The sequence below is a fragment of the Coturnix japonica genome, chromosome 17 (assembly GCF_001577835.2).
Source record: "Coturnix japonica isolate 7356 chromosome 17, Coturnix japonica 2.1, whole genome shotgun sequence".
In the NCBI taxonomy this organism is placed as follows: Eukaryota; Metazoa; Chordata; class Aves; order Galliformes; family Phasianidae; genus Coturnix; species Coturnix japonica.
The window spans coordinates 3,448,796-3,470,033 of record NC_029532.1 but is presented as its reverse complement, the minus strand read 5'-3'; the positions used below and the strand labels follow the sequence as shown (position 1 = coordinate 3,470,033).

Here is a 21,238-nt window from a genome sequence, read left to right as displayed (position 1 = left end):
ACTCCCCTTTGCATTCCTCCTCGCTTGTTATTTCAGACATTTTGGCTTGGAAAAACATTGATTCCCTTCTCACCTATTCTCCCCTGCTCGACCTTGCTGAGGATCACGGCCTCTTCTTCTGATGGAGCTGCACTCCCCCAAGAAAGCACTGGTTAACCTGCAGACCATTGGGCTACTGGCTATCCCTACTCTAGACCCCCCAAATGGCCTTTTCTCTGAGTGCTGCTTGCATGTTTTTGTCAGCAGCTCCTAAAGTAGGACCAACAGATGGGACCAGTAAGATGGGATCAGCAGGGTGGGATCAGCTGGAGATGGGAACCTGCCCCTTGAGATCCCACCTTGCTGATCTCTCCCTGGCTCCATTATTCCCTCACTCTGAACATCCCTTGAGCTCTTGTCAGCACCAAGCACTGCACTGCTCTCTCTCTAATGGTAAGTGAATTGCTCTGAAGTTAGGTACACACTCTACTGCTGTTGCATCATATTAAATACCCTCCTTACTATTTATAGTGCTTTGAATGTGTGTATTATTTCAAAGTATACTGCTGTTATTTTCGTCTCGGGTTAATTACGATGAGGAGAAAACAGAAAAGCTTGTATAAGCTAAAGTTGGCTGGAATGTGAAAGCATTTACCTGTTAATCCTCTTCAAATAGCACTAAAATGACAGGGCAGAGGGTATGAAAACAACAGCATTTGCTCCTTTATCCAAACACTTCCTGATGATTACAGGGTGTTCGACACAAAGGGCTGTGATTTAGAAAGGAAATTGCACTCCAGTGAAAGATTTGCTCATCTGTGATGATATTTATAATCCACCCTCTCCCTGCTATAAAGAGCCATCCTACACTCCGACAGCAAATAAGGAGTGAAGAGGGCACGGAGTGAGATCTGCATGACAGGATTTGCAAGCACTGAGCACCTCCCAGCTCTGCCATTAGTCCCCAGGTGACTTCAGCAAAGCTTCTAAGAATCACAGAATCTTTATGATCAGAGAAAACCTCTTAGAACACTCAGCTCAACCACCAACCCATCACCTGTCCTATTAAACATACCCTCTCTCTCCCTGCTGCTGTCCCACTCAATCTGGTACCCTGCTGCAGCCATGGGCTCTCTGCAGCCCTTGTGGCTGATGGTAACGATGCAGCACTATGCTGAGATGTATCTGCGTGGCAGATCAGACTCTCCAGCCCTACAATGGTTTGCATCCAGAGGGCCGGCTCCATGCTGCAAGTCACGCTGCCCAGAACCATCTGCCGCCTGGTTGCGACTCCAGCTCATCCTACCGAGACGTGTATTTTATGTAGTGAGAAAAGCGTTTTCTTTCTTCTGCACTCTTTGAAAGTCTCTACAGAGAGCTTTCAGATCAAAGCCCTCACAACTGCCCTTCCATGCAGTGAGCGGGAGGGCCGTCCATTTCCAAGGCGTTCCTGCTTGCTGGTAGCCAAGTTGTGTTGCCTATTTTCAGCCAACCACCAGCATATTTGCACTGGGAGGATGCCAGCAGGGAATCCAGATTATAAGAAAAAAAAAGATTTTTCCAAACATTTCTCCAACAGCTGTAATATTTTCTTCTTACTGCAGGATGCTAATAAAAGCCAGGTTACACCAAAGCCATTGCCAGCCTAGTGCTACTGGGAGGTGTTTTATTTTTAAGCTTCACCAAAGGGAAAAAAAAAATCAGCATCCAACTTGCTCATTACAGAGAGAAACAGAAGCACATCCCTGCCACTGCCCTGTCCTGGGGGAGCCAAAATCAGGAGTGAAGGCCATGTGCTAGACTCAGGAATGTTGGTTCAATCTCCTATTCCGTCTTCTCTTTTTCCCACCACGAGGCCTTGCTTTCCTGACGTTGTTTTGCTGATTGTAACCACAAGGTTTTGCTTTATGAGCTGTTATATCAGGAAAATGATACTCTTTTGCACTGCGTTTGTTAGAGTTTGTGACTGCAAAAGAATGCTAATTAATCCCCCTACTGCTCCTAGCTCCACGCAGCACTCCAAGCATAAGAAAGAAGAAAACAAACGACCCTAGCTCCTACTTCTTTCAGTTTCATTCCAATATGAAGCATACAGCGAGCATGGAGAGGGAATGTTTCTTTTGCTCTTCTACACATCTTCCTTCTCTCCCCAGAGTCTTAAGGCATACATGAGTGGGTGTTTGTGTGCAGCTAATTGGGCCAAGGAACAGCAGCACAACTTCAATGGTTCATTTACCGATAAAATACCATTTAATGATGGAGAACTTGAACCGAGATGCCAGTTTTAACCATTCAGATTTGCTATGTCAGTGCTGGCTCCCTGGGGAGGGGTTCCCACCTGGCAAATCCAACTATCAAACAACAACCTGCAACAGCTTCTAGAAAACCAACCCAACCTACCAACACAGCCTGGAACTGGAAGGTCAATTCAAGTGTCCTTGATATAGAAGATATATACTCTTGCATTCAGCATATGGATTGCTGAGGTGAATTAAAAATTGTGATGTAATTCACTAGAAAAGGACTAGAAATGCTTACCTTTCTACCAGGTGGCCCAGGGAACCCAGTCAGACCAGGTAAGCCCACATCTCCCTGCAAGAAACAAGAAACTTGCATTAGTTTTCAGCAACATTTTCCCTGTGCTTAACATACTGTTACTGAAGTAATTTTGCTTACAGCAGTACCCAACTATTGGCACTTCTGATTCTAATTGTAACTCCGCCTGGATATGAAGTGTATATTTAAACCCCATCTCTATTAGCTGGCTGATATAAATAATAGGCCCAGTTAATCAATGACAGCTGCTGCTGGAGTCCAGTTTTCACCAACAGAACGAATGCTTAAAAAACCCAAACCATCACAGGAGTGAGAAGCTCTTCGGTGTGAGAATGCTGACATTCATCCATCAGTTCAAGCCCATTTGGGCCTCCTTTGATTAAGATGAAGAACTCCTTCCAGGACCCTAAGCATTGTGCTGTGCCTGCTTAGTGAAAACGCATTTGGAGTATCTAGCTTGAAAATTAGGCATCACTCCAAACTCCCGCTGGAAATTCCTTGTTTCTATTACTGCTAACAGGAACAAAGCCTTGTTAACATGAGCTAAAAGCAATCTGGATCTCTCCCCTTCTTACAATGAGCATGCTTGCAAGAAAACAGTTCCAGATTGTGTGGGTGGATGGTTTCCATGTGATGCCATTCTGATACAGCCCCAGACGTTTCCAAAGGCACCTCGTGCTGTTAAGTTCAATGTGTCATTTCAGACTCAGCCATCTCAGTGCTTGTGAGCAGCTCACAGCCCCACAGAGCACTGAGGCATCTGCTTTCAAATGGAGGGTCTGAGCTCTTCATGGCTGATGCTTTCTATTAATGGTGCATTTATAGCAAGGCTTATGGTGAAAGGAAAAAAAAACCAGGCCTCTTATCCTGGATGTGAATTACGAAGTATTGTGTAGCCACCACGGAAAGAACTAATTGAGATAGATAGTGTGAAGCCCTGATTGCCCTTCTATTCATTTCTAGACCTCTCTAAGGTCTTGTGGCCTCTGTAAAATTCACTCAGCTGTGAAACTGCAAAAATGGGGCTCGTCATTCACTGAAAGGAATTGGCAGAGCACACAGTCCTCAACTCAGCTAACCCACTTCAGTCCTGAATCCAGAGTCCAAGTCTTAAGTTTTAGTTCCACAAAGCGGCTGTGCTGCTCATGGCTGCAGTATGGACCCCCTCTACGTGTAGGCACAGGGCTTGAAGCACAACGTGATCTCAATGCCATCTTACCTTTGGTCCTCTGCGAGCTTTTCCAGGCGACAGCCCAGGATCACCTTTCTGACCCTGAAATGAGAAACTTAAATTAGTGGCACCACTCAGAGACCCAACCCATTGATGTGGTCTTGCTTCAATCAAGCCCCCAATTGAAACCAACATTTTGTTTCACCTCTGTCTTCTTCCCATGCCTCAGATGCATCAAAGCCCTCAGGTATAGCTCTGTTTTGCCACGGCTGGTTTTGACGAGTTAATACTGCTGCTAGAGCACTCAGTTTTAAATAGTATTTGACAGTATTAAATTGACTAAAAAAAGGATATCTGGAAGAAGGCGATGTCAGGACTTCTGATACTTATTAGATCAGACAGCCGTGATTTCTTCCTTGCCTACAACTACCATCACAAAAATAATTACCAAGCCTATTATTGTGGATAAACCATCCTTAACAACTTCCTAGCTGCTGTTGTTTTCTTTAACTGTGGGGAACAGATGAAACTAGAGAGAAAGCTACACTAATTAAACACCACCAACAGCCAGAGCAATTGGGAGGCGTTCAGGCTGGCAGAGGAAGAGGCACACACTTAAGTGGCAGAATGCATTATTTGCCTGTTTAACAGCTGAGACAAGAGAAAATACAACTGAAGGCCAACTTCCTGATAGGATTTGAGCTACTTGTCAGCAGCTAATTCCAGGAGAGTCCTTGGAAAATTCCAGATTAAAACCTTAAAAGGTGGAAAGGGGGATAGAAGCAGGAAAAAGGGGATGAGATTTGCAGTACGCCAGATTCTTTTGGAAGAGGTAATTATTGGTTGGCAAGGGAAGTGCTTGAAAGAACCTGAAGGTTGGACCCTACAGGAGAATATTATTATCTGCTAATTGGTGTTTCTCATTAGCAACATGAAGGTCTAGCTATGGCCAGCTGAGCAGCTTCTCCATGTAGCATCGCTGCATCTGACACACCTTGCACACCCCTTTCTCCCCTCCCACCATCCACCACAAGCTGCAAGGTTTGGTGTGTGAGTCTGCTTGGCTATGGACTGTAGGGAGCGCTGCCAACTCAAGGCAGATGCATCTGTAGAGTTTCTGAATCAAGGCTGCCTGGTTTCCAAGCACTACATGAAGTCACGCAGACGATCTTGCTTTGCATGCAGCTGTTATCAGGCAAATCTCCCACTCTGAGCTGTCTGTGGGTGCCTGAGATCACAGCCACTTTGCTTCAGCAAAATGAATGTAATGCTACAGGTAGACAACCACCACCTCCAGGAGCCTTCCCAAGTGCTCAGTGGGATGACTCTCATTAATGCAAAGGGGTACATGCCTCTCACATTGCTTCCTGGTGAGGTCCAGATGATGTTAGCTGTGTGTGCCTTGTGCTCTATGCTCCACACTGCTCTGATCCTCAGGCAGGTTGCTGTAATGCCTTTGGAAAACAACAGCCTGCTGACAGGTACCTCCCAATCCTGATGGTGCTGGGCATCCTCACTGTGGAATCACCTCCACTTGTACACAGGCACTGTCTGACCTCACGAGTGCTCTGTTAATTCAGCTGATAAAAAATTATGCCCCTGGGTTACTTCCTCAGTGACAATACTTGCTGTTAGTCATTGCTTCCAAGCTCTATCAATCTGGGAAAGTTCAGCTTCCTTTTTGAGCTGCTTGTTTTTTCCATGTGATTAAGGGATGCTGAGGGCAGGCAGAGCCCACTTGCAGGGACCCAGCAGCAGATCTGCTAGGGGCTGTCCTGCCTACAGCACAGGCCAGAGCTCTGGCCATGGGCTGGGCATGCTAAGAGCACAGCAGGTCCAAGGTGCAGATTTGTGGGCCCCAGTGAAGGGGATTTAAAATGTAAGGGGATGAAATACCTTCATTTTCTGTGAACTCCAGCTTCTGGGACTGCTACAGTACTGAAGAAATCAAGGGAAGGATGGAAATCAAAGCTCTGGGAACCTTACAAGGAGTGCTTCATATGCAAAAGTCTTGCAGTCACATCTTAGAAGGCTCTCATTAATAGAGGTGGAGTCACAGCTGGTCTTATTACACCAGAGCTGCAGCTCTCAGCTCCCATTGCAAGCCCAATGCTTCTTGTGACACAGCATCATGGAGAACAGCCTGATCCTGCAAACAGCATCAGGGCAAAATTAACTGGCACAGTGCAGACTGGTGGCCCCACATCTCTGCTGCAGACTGCTACAGCAATCCAGCCACCAAAGGCTTTTAGCAGCCAGGATGGGAGAAACATACTTACAGAAGCATTTCTAATAAGAAGCCAGCTGAATACAGCTTGATGGCTATGTGATGAGTTCTGACATTGGGCTAATGTTAAAAACAACCATAGCACAGAAAAGCATTTTGGCTGCACAGATTGGATCAGGCTGAATTTGCACGACTAGAAGTTAGGTAAAAAGGACATTGATTTGACTTGTAAAACTCAGCAAGTGTGATCTGGAAGTCACTGATGGAGAATAAATGCAGAGCACTGAAGATATAGAACTTTTACAGCCTCGCTTTTCAGGCCATATAGCTACACTGCAGAATGTAAAACAGCTGCTGTTCACCAGCATGTCTCCAGTGCCTGATTTTTAATCACGTAACGGCAGCGTGCCAAGTTTCCACAATCTTTTTCCCAGAGCATCAATAGTGTTCCTCATATCCCTGCCTACTATGAGATCATAAAAAGAAAGGACTCTTGCTCGCACCTACAGCCTCCTCGTTAGTGCAAACCTCTGTGCTAAGCACTGCCCTTCAAATCTCAACGACTTTTAGGCCCCAGAAAAGACCTCGTGGGAGAGATGAGGACACACAGGGGGCAGCAGTGGGATCTGATGGGGAAGGGATCCAGCTGCACAGGGCGGTGAGGGAGGAGGAAATGAGAGGAGAAGTGGGTGCTGCTAAGCCCCCGCTGCTGATGGATGCTGTGAAATCCATGAGAAACAGAGTGGAGAAATCAGGATGTGGTGGGATGTTATGAGGGATCCCATTGCCCTCATATCAGCACAGCAGCTTGCTCCCTGCCACAGGCATAGCTCAGACAGGATCCTAATTATGAAGTGTTTGAAATCAGGGAGAGTTGAGAATCAAGGTGCACAGCAGGGTCTCCTGTAAGCATAGGAGAAGGCTTTGGCTGTGTCCAAGCAGAGGGGAGGGGATAAATGGCTTCAGCTACTCTTTGTTCTGCTGACAGCCCCAATGGGAAACATCAGAAACACGAAGGTAAAGCTCCTTGTGCCCATCAGGGCGCACTTACTTTCAGGCCTGGGGGTCCAGGTGAGCCAGGGTTTCCATGGGGACCTGGAGGACCCTAAAAAACACAACACACACAAAATGAAGTCAAGAGGGGTCAGTAATGTTCATCAGCACCACCTCCTGCCCACCCTATGGGAAGGCGACGTGTCCATCACAAGATCCACCATGACCATGAGATGGTTCAATGACACCAAATATGCCCCCATCCAGGCACAGAAATAACTCAGGGGAGCTGTGCAAGGAGCCCCAGGAAGGGCTGGAGGTGGGCAAAGGGCAGTGCAAGTGTGTGGGGATGGGGACACCTTGTTGGGTAAAAATGGAAGAGGATAGAAGCGGTTACTAAAGGGAAATTTAAAACGTCTCATTATTTATATAAGATGAACTCTTTTCCCCTACAAGGACAAGAGATTTTTGTCTTTGGAGGGGGAAAGAACGGATGGCAAGACCCAATTTAAAAATAAATACCATTTAGATCAGTGTTTCTGCACAGCTCTTACAAGACAACGACACCATTAGGGCATCTACCTCAGATCACACACACCAGCATCTCCTTTTACATCACACTTTGAAAGCACTTTACATACTTTCCAACGGCTGTTTAAGGAGTTATCTGGAATAAACAGCCATGAATAGTTTATCCCGGGATTGTATATAGCACAAAAGTTCTGTTAACCTTTCAGGCAGAAGTAGTAATAATTCTAAGTCCACTTGAACACGTTCCTGAGAGATGAAACAACCTGAAGACTTGATTCCAAGGGCTTCTGTTCTGCCAAGACTGAGTGCGAGCTTTGCACCACCGTCAGGAGCACCGTAATGTACCCTCCAGTTAGAAGGAGGGTGGGCTGGGGGATGAAAAACCACTCATGCACCTTCTCAGTAAGCTAAACCCTTTACAATGAGCAAAACTCACTGATACCTTTAAGTCTGCCTGTGAATTTTCAATAACACTGAAGCAACTTCAATTAAAATTAAGGAGCATCAAATGGTAATTTGAAAACCCATACAAGTGCTGTAACCCAGTGGTCTTGAATAAATTCCTTTTCCCACTAAAGTATGACATCGTCTGTTTGTCTCGCTGGGTGGGATGGAGACTTCATGTTCAAGCCTGCAGTAGCAAAAGCACTTGAACTCAAGTCTTCCAGGTCCTAAATAAGGATGAAAATCAATACAAGTGGCAGAAACCAGAGCAGTAAAGTCTCTATAAAAGATGGGTTCCTAAAAAGCACTTATGCATAAGCAATAATCTAGGTAGCACTGAGCAGAGTTCATAAATCCTGACTGCTGTTAGATTTGAGGAGGGAATTCAGCTGTTATTCAAATTTGGAGCTGGGCAGCTTGGCTCATAGCCCACGTCAATGCAGTTAGCTGAAGTCTGTGCTCTGCCATAGCCTGGGGCAGGCTTAAAAGAGTCAGGCTGGAGGGAACGGCAGGGTTTGGTGACTCCTTGCTGACAGGGAGAGTTTCCAGGAGGAAAGCTGGAATGTAGGAAGCTGGGCTGCCCACCAAGAGCTCCTGGTTAGGAGACTCGTTGTGCCTCCAGCCAAATGTGGGGCAGCCTCTTCCAGAGCTAAACCAAAACACAATGCAATCATAAAGCCTTAACCAAAAGTGGGATTGTGGAAGGGGGAAGACAGGAGAAAGAATCTGGTCCCATTACCCAGTGCTAAAACATGTGATTATGAGAAAACACGGGCTCTTGACATACAAGACGGAGGATTTACCGCTGAATTCAATGAGACTCATAGCGTGTAATCTGAGCAAAGGAAGAGCAGAAACCCATCCTACTCCCAGAGACCAATGTGGTCTTATGCTGGTGAAAAGCAGCCACATCCTGCTGATGAAGTGACAGTGGGAAGTCCAGTCTGGCACATCAGTGGCTGCTGTAACCACGTCTGGGGACTGCTCTAGACATTTTAAACTGCTCTCGTAACTGCGGAGAGAAAAGGGCGTAGTCTGGCAGTAGTCCTAAAAATGGTAAAAATAACTGATCTCGATGTGTTCCAACACGGTTAGTCCTGAATCTACGCTTCCACCCACATTCTTGGCAGACGAGGGAGATGCGGTGTGGTACATTTAGTTGGGCTGGGTGACAGAAGGTGCAGGACAGCACTGCCCTGGGAGCTGTTAGCAGTACAGCATCATGTAGGTAAGCCTTCCTCATTAATCCACTTACCTATCTGCAAACCCCAGTAGGTCATCATACCCCCCATGCTATACACACTTGTTCTATTAGACCAACTCCTGCCTTCATTCCACTTCTCCTGCTGCATCCAGCAGAACTGCCCATCTCCACTCAGTGCTCCCCCTCCATGGAGAAGCAATTCAAGAATTAATTGCTCCATTGCTCTACAGTTAATCACTATATTTCACTCACATTATCCTGGATTTGGTTCATTTTCTCACTCATATCTAGTAATCATGATTCTCCTAAGAATGTTTATCATCATTTACAGTCATCCTTGGAGACCGCCAGGCTGGATGGAGCTCTGAGCACCTGATGGAGCTATGGGTGTCCCTGTTGTTTGCAGAGAGGTGGACCAGATGACCTTTAAGGGTCCCTTCCAGCTCAAATGATTCTATAATTCTAAGATCATTACATCAGTTTTGTTTCTTCTATACTCAGGATGGGACAACGCTGAGACCAGTCAATCAAAAAATCCCACAGCACATATTACTATTCGCAACTGTGCCTCTCTGCTCATTCCTGTTGTCTCCCTTATTATGGCTGAACCAACCCAGCCTAGCGACAAACTAACTCGCATCTGAAACAGTCCAAACCTCACACCAGAAATGCCATAGAAAATGTTATCCCAGAGAGCAGCAGCCCAAGGCTCAGTGACAGAGCAGCCAGAACAATCCCTGAGTGTGTTCTCCAAATGATGAGGGCTTCCCAAAGGTGACGGCTTTGTCATCTAACTGGAATGTAATCTACATGAATGGCAGCCACTTGGGAGCGGCACTGTGCCATGCAGTTCTGGGTGACGTGCCTGGAGATGGGACCAGGCTGACAGAAGTGCTTTCATGCACACTGGTTCACAGCCCCCCCAGATTAACAAAAGTGTAACTGTGTTCACTGCTTCAGCATTCACAAGGGGGGGAATATCCTCAGAACTCCTGGTAAATGTGAGAAGGCTTCAGTCAGAGGAGCGGCCGCTCATTCAGAACTCATTACGCACTGGGCTTTCCCTTTTTTCTGACCTACAGCTCCTGCTCTGACCTTTGGCTTGCTGAAAAACGAGCGAAATATTTGAGGTGAAACCAAACAAACAGTTTCTAAACACATTTCTTTTCAGAAACGGGAGAGTCTTCCTTGTGGAATGAGGATACAGGGAACCCGAACAGCTGGCTGCCTCCTTGTTTCTATCAGGGGGAAGCAGTGCATTTGGAAGGCAGGGGAGACTTTCTGCAACCACAGACCAAATGTCGCAGGGATGTGTCATGCCAGGACCTTGCCATCTTTCAAGGTTCACAGGAGCACGGTAAGAGCATCCTGAAGCACATGTGAGTGCATTTCTCCTGCAGTGGTCTGACAGGTCAAACAAGAGCAGTAGCACTGTGTCAGGCTTCACTCCAAATTCTGCCTCTGGCCTGTTGGGTGGCCAAGGGTAAAACACATTCCTTGGGGAAAATGTGTCCCCAGCACCTGAGTTTGCTCTCCTGTGTTAAATGGGGATATTGAGTTCAAGCAGACCGAGGGGTGAGGGTGGATCAGGCTGAATATTAGAAAGCAAGGGATCCCTTACACAACAGTGAGAAACACTCAGCTTTTATTTAGTAAACCCCTGTGTCCTTATGGCTGAGAGAAGGGCATGTGAATATTCAGCCTCTATGGATCTCTGATGCAGAATGATTGGGTGTATCATTCATTTCAGTCACCTAAAACAGGGGTAAACTTAAAAATCAAGGAGATGTCATTTTCCAGAAGACCTTAGAACCCATTTGGCTTCTACTCTGCATTGCATTTGAGCACCATGTCCCAAGCCCTCTTTCAAACCTTTACAGACTGGCATTTGTTACTGCAAATCGGGGGCATTCGCTTACATAGAAGAGCAACTTTCTGGCTGTAAGGCGAGGCCAGAGATATTTATCTGCTGGAAACAAGGAGACAGACTCATGGGAGCAGCCAGCTTTCCTTACAAACCATCTCTGACCACAATCTCACCCTCAAAGCAAAAGCTAATCTGAGCTTTCATTTAACTCTGACCAATACGGGGGGAGAGAGGGAAATAAAACAGAGGCAATACAGAATTCAAAGGAGTGGAAATACTGTGCGACATCAGCAAGACAGCCACATTATGGGCTTCACAGCTACAGAAGGTCATGAGTCAAATGCTGCAGCTAGGCTTTCAAATAAACCAAGTTATTGTATAAGCATTAATAACATAGGAATTATGCAAGCTACAACAAGGACAATCATGTCAGCCATAAACTGCACTGGTGACAAGAAGAAACCCTTCTTTTCCTCCAGCATCCAGCACTGCAGAGCTGCACGCAATGCTCACCTCCCCTCAGCAGGTCGATGCTTGGGGAGCACACCATGGAACATCCCATGGATTACCCATGGGCTGGTACAAGGACTGTGCCTGCTTTACTGGACGATCAAATGAAGCAGAGGTAGAACATACCCCCAGCCATGCTGCACATTTATTTTGGAGCAAGTCACACATAACAAAAGCAGAAGATGTAAGAATTCCCCTAAGCCTGTCTTAGTTTCTGGCAGGTCCTTTTCCTTGCAGTTAAGTCCTTAAATCCTGAAGAACCACAAGAATAAAAAAAATAAAAGATACTAGAGACATGCTGCAAAGTCAAAACAACTCACATACAGAGCAGTTCTGTCTTCAGTGCTCCAGGCCAGACATTTACAGGGTGACCCTTCTGCCCCCTCCCAAAATTAGCACAGCCTCCATGCAGCAGCCTGAGCCAAGCTGGGCTCAGCTGTGTGAGCACTTCCTAACTGGGAACTCTTCCCTGGGCTGATTCTCAGCACCTCTGGCAGGGGCTGAACTCAGAGATCCTCTGTTACTTATTGTCTTTCGGGGGATTGTCTTAAATATAGGATGGGGAGCAATGCCAAGTTGTGACATGGTTTTCCACAATGCTTTTTTTCTCTCCTAGGAAAACTGCTGTTTTGGCAGATAGTGGAATTTGGAGGTAGAGGTGAAAGTTGGTCATTCACACAGCTGGGCCTCCAGACGTGGAGCCTGGTTTGCACACCATAGGTCTGCAAGAAGTAACACCAAACAGCAGCTTGGGGTTGGGGCTGGAGTAAGAACAACCCTGCAGCCTTCATGGGGACCTGCTGATAAAGACAAAGTCCAGGCAATGCGCTGATGTGTTGGCTGCTTCTCTACACAGAAGGCATTGGAGCTGCATAACCAGTTGTGCTGGTATTTCACCAAATGGCAGCTCTGATGTGGAACACATTATCTTGTCCATAAAACACAGCAGCCTGAAGCTCTCGGATGCCTTACGCTTGGGGCCCAAATTTGTGTTCAGTTGCTGCAGTTACAGTTACAGAAAGGATGTTCATTTACCTCCCAGGACCACAAGTGTCCCCAGGAGCACACAGACTTCTCACTCTTAGCTTCGTGGCTGTTCCTTAAAGACCTTACACAGGACTGAGATTTAGCCAAATAGATGTGAGTAAAATCTCCCTCTGCTGACAGGCCAGGATGCTGCCTGGACCACAGATCCAGCTACTCATGAAATACAGACTTGTACTCCTATATCTGTTGATTCCCAACCCACATCAGCTCAGCGCTCAGGACACAGGCTCCATAACTGTACCTTGTGGGACAGCACCTCGCTACCATGAAAGTGGTACCAGCGCTTAACTATATGAGTAGGGCATGATGCCTATCAGAAACAAAATGAGACAGAGTTCGTCCTTCTGACAGCCATTTTAAAACGTTCATCCCCAACCTTTGCTGCTGTGAAATCTTAGCTTGGAGAGGCTGCAGATCAACAAAAGGTGCCATCCTGAAATTTTTAATAGAGAAGGAAAGAAAGGAGGAAGGGCAGACCACCACTGCTCAGCCACAGGACCACACAACAGCCCTTGGAGCAGGACAGGTGGCAGTAGGTACAGATGGAGAGAAATAGAAGTTCTTAAAGCACTTACTCGGGAACCTCTTTTGCCTGGTGGTCCTGGTAAGCCCGGCAGACCTGGTGGACCCTAGGAAAATAAAAAGAAATGTTATGGATTGTTCTACAGCAGGATGATTCTCCTGAGTGTTTCAAGGAGACCCACTTGGATGGCAAATTACAGCAACACGGCCAGAACTCCCCTTCAACTTTTGCTATTGCTATAAAGGCCTGCAAGCTGTGCACAACAACATCTGCAGAAACGTGATGGGGGATGTGAAGGAGAAGATGCAACTGCCTGAGAACCACGTTTCTCAAGTACCAGACAGGAGGTGACCTCCTCCACCTTCCTGCTGACAGCAGCTGCAGTTGCACTTGGCCCCATGAGTAAAAATGTTCTCCAAAAACGTGCACTGTTCAGAATAAACTGAAAGCTGACAAAAACGAAGGAGAGAATTAATACCTGCACTGGAGTGGGGATACGGAGTTAGGGAAAGGCATACAGAAAACTGCACATAATTCAGGGATCCTGACCATTTTGGTTTAATTTACTGCCTCTCCTTTGACCTTTTTTTCCTTCCATGAAAACAAGAGGGATAAAGTGACTGCAGGATAAGTATTGCAGGATTACAGAATCACAGAACAGCTTTGGTTTGGAGGGATCTTAAAGATCATCCAGTTCCAACCCCATCCCCTGCCATGAGCTGTTTGCCAGCCAGCACACAAGGCTGCCCAGGGCTCCATCCAAGTAGTCAAAAGGCATCACAATACAGTGGTCAGTATGCACAGGGCAAGGGCAGGTCCACAAAGAAATAAGCACAGCACAGTGGATATGACAGGGGTAGCTGGATGAACATGTGTAGCTGCTGTGAAACATAACACGAGGCCACGCTCCTGCTTCTCATATGGTTCCTTGGGAGCTGGGTTGGATGGGACACGCACCGTGCCTTCCCAGTGACTCATCCCTCCTCTGCCTTGTGCCCCATGCACAAGGCTCTGTGTCATCCAGCTCCGGCTTTCAGACAAGGGGCCCACGTCAGACAAGTGGAGAGAGCAGAGCTGAAATACACATGGAGAAAAATGCACATCCACAGAGGCAGCCAGAGAAGAATAAGGCTGGAGCAGGGCCCAGCTACTTACAGACGATGGATGCTGTCCCACTTAAAACGTAAAGCTCTGAGACGTGAGAAGAAAGAGACATCTATCAGCACAGCACGCCTCCAAAGCCTGGTATTAGGTATTAGGAGGAATTTCTTCTCATAAGGAGCAGTGGGGCAGCAGCACAGGCTGCCCAGGGAGAGGTGGAGGCACCATCCATAGAGGGGCTCAAGGAAAGGACAGGTGTGGCACTGGCGGATGTGGTGTATGGGCAGCATTGGTGGTAGGTGGATGACCAGATCTTTTTCAACCTTAATGACTTTATGATTCTAATGCCTGTAGCATCCCTGTGCTCATCAGAGCATCTCCCCCCTCACACAGGGGTGCAGGGAAGAGTTAAACAAACCACACAGAGCCCGGGCAGACCTTTCTGCTGTAACTCCTTCAAGCATCCCTGGGGAACCCCATTGTGAGCAGCGGGAAGTGCTCTGAGGAGCAGGAGGGTTTCCTTTCCCTAACAGCTGGAGGAAGATATCGCTTCTGCCTTCCCTTTGCATGGACGCCCTGTGGGACCAGCAGAGCTGACAGCCTCCTCCAGCACTTTGCTTCTTGTCTCTGGCTTCTCTCCTGCACCTCACTGCAAACTGATGGCAGAGAACACACACACACCCTGTTATCACACCAAGCAAACTCAGAGATCAAGGAGAAATGTGGCAAAAGCAGATCCTCTCTCTTCTCAAGCCAAACAGCAGAGCTGTGAACCAGCCCCAACAGCTCCGTGATCAGCTCGTGGCAGCCACATGAAAGTTTAACCCTTCTCAGATTCCCACGGTAGCGTTAGCGGTGCTGACTGATCCCACCAAATGATTATAGGATTTATTCTAAGCTGCTGCTGGGAAACTTGCTGGTGCAAAACGGATGCTTTCCGTAGCTTTTAGAGCTTCAAGTTGCACGTGGAAAATTAAGCTGGGTTGTCTGAAAGTGAAATACATCGGACCCTGAGGACAAGAGAAATCTCACCGCTTCCTCCTGCTGCTGAGATCAGCCCAGCTCATCCCTCTGCCTTTCCCACATTGCAGCCCTCCCCGTGGCTTCCCCTGCCTGCAGCAACACCCCTGGGAGCAGAGCTGCCTTCAGATCTCAGAACCTGAGCAAGGCTGAACCTGTTCAGAGAAGGCTTCAAGTGAATTGCAATCAGTGCAGGAATCGGTGCTGGCGGTGTGGGAAATGACTCTCTTCCTTTTGAATGGTTTCGGATTCATATCACTCAGGTTGCAAACTATTTCTGTAATTGCTCCCCCAGGGGCAGGGACTCAGCCTAGCAGCAAATAGCTGATAACAGCCCAGGACGTGATTCAGCCCCATTCCAGTGCACACTGAGAGATGGACGTATCTGCCTTTTAAGGTCTCCCCACTGTACTTGTGCCCCCCACACTCTTCCTCCTGCACGTCCCATAACTGGCTGCATGTCACAGGAGAGCATGCTGCTGTGTGCCAACAGGAGATAGAAGGCTGAACATTAATCCTTCTCAATTGCTAATGCACGCTGTGGAAGTCACCTTAAAAGTGCATCAAAGCTTCTCCCCATGTTAGCATCATAAGCAGGGATGTTTTTTACCCCTGCAGATAGAGAACCTGCCCTGCTTTCCTCCTGGAGGAAGACAAGATGCATTTCTTCCATCAGTTCTCTGCCACAAATCCATTATTTCACATTGCACATCCAGAGAGCAGAGGCACAGTGGGACTCAGCATCTTTAGGGGCAGCACCAGCATTAGATTCTCCCTGCTCAGGAGAATGGAAGATAAGAAGAACTCACCCCAAAGGACACAACAGCCCCTCCGCATCTCTCCGCCCTTCCCAGCACTGTGCAGAGGAGGAGAGAAGACCCAAACCCTTGAAATTCTGGCACAAACCAAGACGTTGGCAGAAAGCCACTCCTCTAACATGATTTCTGGAAGAGAGACAGATGTGTACGCTGGGTTTGTGCAACAACTATTGCAGAGAAGTTCTGTCCGCAGCTGGAATCCAAACTGTGTGGCAGCACTATACACAGCCAAATATTAGTGTGGCAGCTTGATGAAAACAGCTTTTCTACAGACATAGAGGGAGCAGCCGCTGCATGAGAAAGTCAGGCTTGAGCAGACCCAGATCCCTATACTATAGGGATATGAAGAAATAAAGGGATCCCATACTTTCTGTTCCTAGAGGTTGATGAAATACCTATATGTGCATTCAGAGGATACATCTCTGCATCCTCTGCTGCACATCTGTCTCAATTACACTCTCAGCTACTCTTCAAAATGAACTTCATCTTATGCAAATAGAGCTCTCTGATGCTTAGTCATTTGCCTACAAGATTTTTTCCCTTTGAGGATAATTCTGGTTAAATTAGCAAAAAACCAGCACGAGTGAAGCTCCAACTTTTCCCATGTATTACACAAAGCATGCTATTTCTTCCTTTCAAGAGAAAACATGACTCATTCATTAGGAGACATTCAAACGCATTGTGTGTTCCTAATTTATCATAGACTGTCAGCTGGAGCAGCCTTTTCTGGTACAAGGAGGACTGGAAATAGGCCCTTCGTATCTGATCAGTGTTCCCATTCACCTCTCTCTCTCCTGATTGCATTGGCAAGGATCACTTCCCTGCAAAAAGGAGCCGCGCTCCAAAACAAACCGCTCGTGTGGAAGATGGCAGCTGGAGCAGTCTAGACTTGGGATGGGCTCAGAAACATCTGCCTTTGTAATGATGCTGCCTGCCAAAGCCTTGCCACACCTCTGTCTGGGCTGCTGCCACTGGCATTCGGACCCTGCGACCCAGACAGATACTGGATGATGCTGCTGCTGTCTGCAGGGCTGGATGATATGTGCTTGCCTGGGTACTCTGCAACCCGGCTGTGCCACAGCAAGGCTTTGCTGTAGCTCTATGACACGCACAAAGCACACATCCCTACTGATGGTGAAGGTTGAAGGCTGCAGCACCCTATGCCCTGCAGCAAAGCTCCTGCGTGCACAGTTCTTTCCCCAGTAAGCAACACTTCCCCATCCATTGCAAGACTCCAAACACCCCTATCCTTGAGAGGGCCTGAGATGCTGGCCCCCAAACTCAATGTTAAACATTACTTTCCTGTTGTGGCTTCCCTAGCTGCTCTCAGCCATGAGCTGGGGTCATGTAGGATGCTAGCCAACCCCAAGCAGTGCCCAGGTACTGACCTAGCACAGCACTTGGGGGCTCTTGATGCTATTTCCCCCTCCTTTCCTCCTTTCCAGAAGAAATTCACAGCAGAGATCCCAAATGCTTGTGGTTGTTAATGGTTCCCAAGCAATTTTTTCTTTTTAAAGAGCATATTATCCTGCCTCCCAGTAAACCCAACATTCCTGAAGCATTAATGCTCTGCATGTGAGACACTGTCAGCGCTTCCTGTTGTGCAGCCCATTGGTGGTCTTCTAGGACACATGAACCCGCAGGCGGTGCTGCCTTTTGATTTGAGGTGAATGCATCCCTTTAGCCTCCTGACTGCACTCCTCTAACCACGCAGACACTTCCCTCAGCTGCAGGGAAGGGGCCCCTCTGCATGGCTGAGGTTACACCACAGTTATTTTGGTATCGCTCAGAAAAAGCACAGAGACCACAGCGCCTGAATCATCACTGCCTCGCCCCCAGCTGTCAGTCACATCCTAGTTTTGGGATGATCAGGATGAAGGATGCTCCTTTCTCCTCCCTTGGTAAGATGGAGAGGCCAGGGATGCCTCTACACCTACATCTTAAGCCATAGTGATCCCAATCCTTGATGGAAAGATTTTCCATACACCCCTCTCTGCCCATAGTGGGATGCTGGGTCTTAAAGAGACCTTGTGTCAGGCAACACAGCCATGCAAAGGAACAAACCCTCCTGCCCTCCCTGCTTTGTGCTCCATGCATCACACCCCAGCCATCGCATGCAGCACCACGACCAGCCCAGAGACCTGCCCTGACCTCACCAGAGTGTCTGCCCGAGCACCAGGATGCTGCCAGGCCATTACTCAAGCACAGAGCATTTATCAGCACTTGCTCGGAACACGTTCGTCTGGCTATCGGAGTGCTGCGTTTCTCAGTGTGTCAGCCCCATTCTGCTCTTTTCTCCCTTTTCTGTTCCCACGTCAGAGACATTCAAGGAGCCATTGTACAGAGATCCCCGATGAGTCACAGCAGCCAGCTCCAGCCATAACCTTTCCTCCCTAAGTGCTGACTTTGTTTCCAGCATTTGGAGAGGACGGGGCCAGGCAGAGCCTCAGGATGTTCTCCTTTCCCTCAATTCAGAATTGCAGTTTTCGGACCAGATGGAAAAATGTTGCCATATCTTTCCTCAGTCCTCACAGCCTGAATCAGTTTCTTTGCTATGATTCACAAGTTGAGAGGGATTTTCCACTCCAGTTCAATAACTCACTCTTTAAATTGCAGGGGGACGTGGGGACTTGGAGCCCGGTCACCCTCAGCACAGTGAAGTCCAAGACTTCTCTGGGCTCAATATGGGCCACACAGACGTACCCATTGCAGGTAAGGAGTGTTTTAAGAGAAGTTCAAGACTGCTGAACTTCTGTTCTTGGAATGATGCCTGAAATGCTTCTCCATGAAACACTGCCCACAGATAAATCTGCGGAAGCTCATTCTGCCTACTCAGGGATTTTACCAAACGCCTCCAAGTGCAATGACTACAACAGGGATGTGCCTGCGCAGCCAGGCATCCTTCACCTCTCCCACAGCTGGGAACCTCAGGATGAAGCACAGCCATCACTAACTCCCCCCAAAACAACCAGAGAGAACCAAAACACTGCTTTGAAAAGCGACAAGCAGAACATCGGGGGCTCAGCAAAACACAACCATTGCATTTTAGGGGTTGCAACGATAAGCAGCACATCTACAGTCACAAGTGCTGCTGGTTGTATTCCTGGAGCCTGTCTCAGTTTTTCCATTGTATACCCTTCGTTCACTATTTTAAGAAGTCAGCTGTAAAAATTTGCTCTAGGCTGGAACTTGGCAACCAAAGACGCCGTCTGGGAGAAACTTATACATGTACAGCCCCTCTCTCACATATATATTACAGCAAAAGACTTGGGTTGGAACACCAAATCCTCCTGAACGTTGGCCAGATTAAAGATTCTGTTTGCATTCTTATACTAAAAAAAAAACCATGTTAGCAGATAATTAGTGTGGCCTGACTGCTTTTAGCATTACAGAATGTGTGTATGCTCACGATGGCCAAGACACACACACCCTGAGAGCAGTTACTGCACGTGGAATGCCGGAGTTACATTTATAAAGGAAACTCTTTGGGTGTTTCAAGGAATAAATGAAAAACAAAGCAAACAACCAACAAAACATTACACAGTAGAAATAGAGAAAGGTTTTTGGTTGGTTGGTTGGTTTTAAATCCTGAATCAATCTCTGTATTTGCTTTTCTGGAAATGCCAACCCAGCTGAACTGGGCTTATGGAGACTCATGATGTGCTCAAGCTTACCTGAGGTCCTCTGTCTCCTTTCACTCCTGGGTATCCCAGTAGAAATGGAAACGGAGTGGGCCCAAGGGGGTCGAAGATCTGATAGCCATCAGTTGCAGCTGGGGTGGTGAGGTTGAAGGCCTGAGCCTGTGCTCTGGAGACAGGATGGGCAGCCCCCAGGGGAGGTTTGGTGTACACCAGGGTGACATTGCCAAGATCCCCTTTCCTGCTGGGGGCTGGCACGTGCTTCTTTGGAAGGGGTCCGGTGGTTGGAGTCTGTGGGGTTTGCTTCAGGGTGACAAAGTGGATGCTGCTGGTTGTGTTGTCAATCCTCCTCCTGGTCGGCTTTACAGTACTGGGTGCTTCAGAGGACTTGGTGGTTGGTTTTTGGTTGATCTTCTTTTTGGTCTCTTGCTTGGTCTCTTTCCTGCTGGCCGTGGCAGGGCTGGGGCTTGTTGGCTGGGCCTTTTTGGCACTGGACAGGGGAGTTTTCTCCCCTGTGTGTGTGCTGGAAGTGGGTCGAGACACCCTGAGGGGTGTCACCGTCCCCCGAGGCAGTGAACGGGTGGGCGGCTGTGTGCCAGTACTGGATGGAGCCACCGTAACCTTTGTGGCTTTGGTTGTCTGTCTTGGCAGTGGCGGCTGGGACGAGACCAAGGCAACAGTTGTAGCACCTGAACCCCGAGTCTTGAGGGGTGCAGTGACCTTGCCAAACGCCAAGGATGGAGTGGCAGTGGTCAAGTTTTTCAGACCCTGAAGCAAGGGCTCCGTATGCTGTGGAGTACTGGGGGAGGCACTGGGATCCCTGGGCAGGATGGGAATGAGCGGGGGCAGGTTTGGCCGGTAGGTATCTGCTTGCCTGCACTGTTTTTTCAGGTATTTACAGTAATGATGAGCTGCCTTGGCGGAAGGATAAATATCGAACTGGCAGATGGCTCCTTCAAACTGCACCGAGTGATGGTTCATCTTCCCAAAGAGGAAAGATCCATGTGGATCCAATGCCTCGTCCTTTTTAAAATGCAAATCCGCATGTACTCTGTGCTTCCCACAAGAAGTAAATAAAGTGACTGTCTGGCCACGGATATTGATGGCCATATTGTGCCACTGGCCATCGTGAACATTGTAATCAAAATATACAGAGCGCTTGTGGCCCACGTACACTATTATCTTCCCAGGCACAAACTGAACCCCCAGCTGCAGTCTTTTCTTTTTGCTCTTGACTGCAAAGAGGAAGGCGTTGTTGATGCGGTGGGAGCACAGGCTCAGCACTAGGAGCAGGTCAGTGCTGGAGCCTGCAGGGAAGATGGTGCTGATGGGCGCTTCGATGCGTGCTCGCTGAGTAAAGATAACCCCTGATTTGAGAGGAATGACCCCTTGAGGAATGGCATGTGATGAGGACAATCCGCTCGATGGCCTTCTCCCTCCCAGGCCCAGCCTCTGAAGAACATCCACATCTGAAAGGGAAGAGACAAGAAAACATGAGTTGGTGAGGAACCCACCTGGGGCCAGGACTGATGTCAGATGGCTATCAAACCAGTCAGTGCAAAAGTGCAACAGGTTAAAGGAAACCTCCACCATCCTCTGACAAGGACAC

The 21,238-nt window shown here is 47.9% G+C and overlaps 1 protein-coding gene across 2 annotated transcripts in view; it reads right to left on the bottom strand.

Moving 5' to 3' along the window:
* The window catches only part of LOC107321846 (collagen alpha-1(XXVII) chain-like), a 110,001-nt gene that overhangs the window by 78,863 nt on the left and 9,900 nt on the right, over window positions 1-21,238 (bottom strand). For both annotated transcript variants that reach the window (XM_015879255.2, XM_015879256.2), the window contains exons 3-7: window positions 19,666-21,098; window positions 13,105-13,158; window positions 6,985-7,038; window positions 3,755-3,808; window positions 2,518-2,571 (exon numbers count right to left, since the gene is read on the bottom strand). In XM_015879255.2, the coding sequence (XP_015734741.1) occupies window positions 2,518-2,571; window positions 3,755-3,808; window positions 6,985-7,038; window positions 13,105-13,158; window positions 19,666-21,098 (1,649 nt within the window). The remainder of the gene's footprint in view (window positions 1-2,517; window positions 2,572-3,754; window positions 3,809-6,984; window positions 7,039-13,104; window positions 13,159-19,665; window positions 21,099-21,238) is intronic.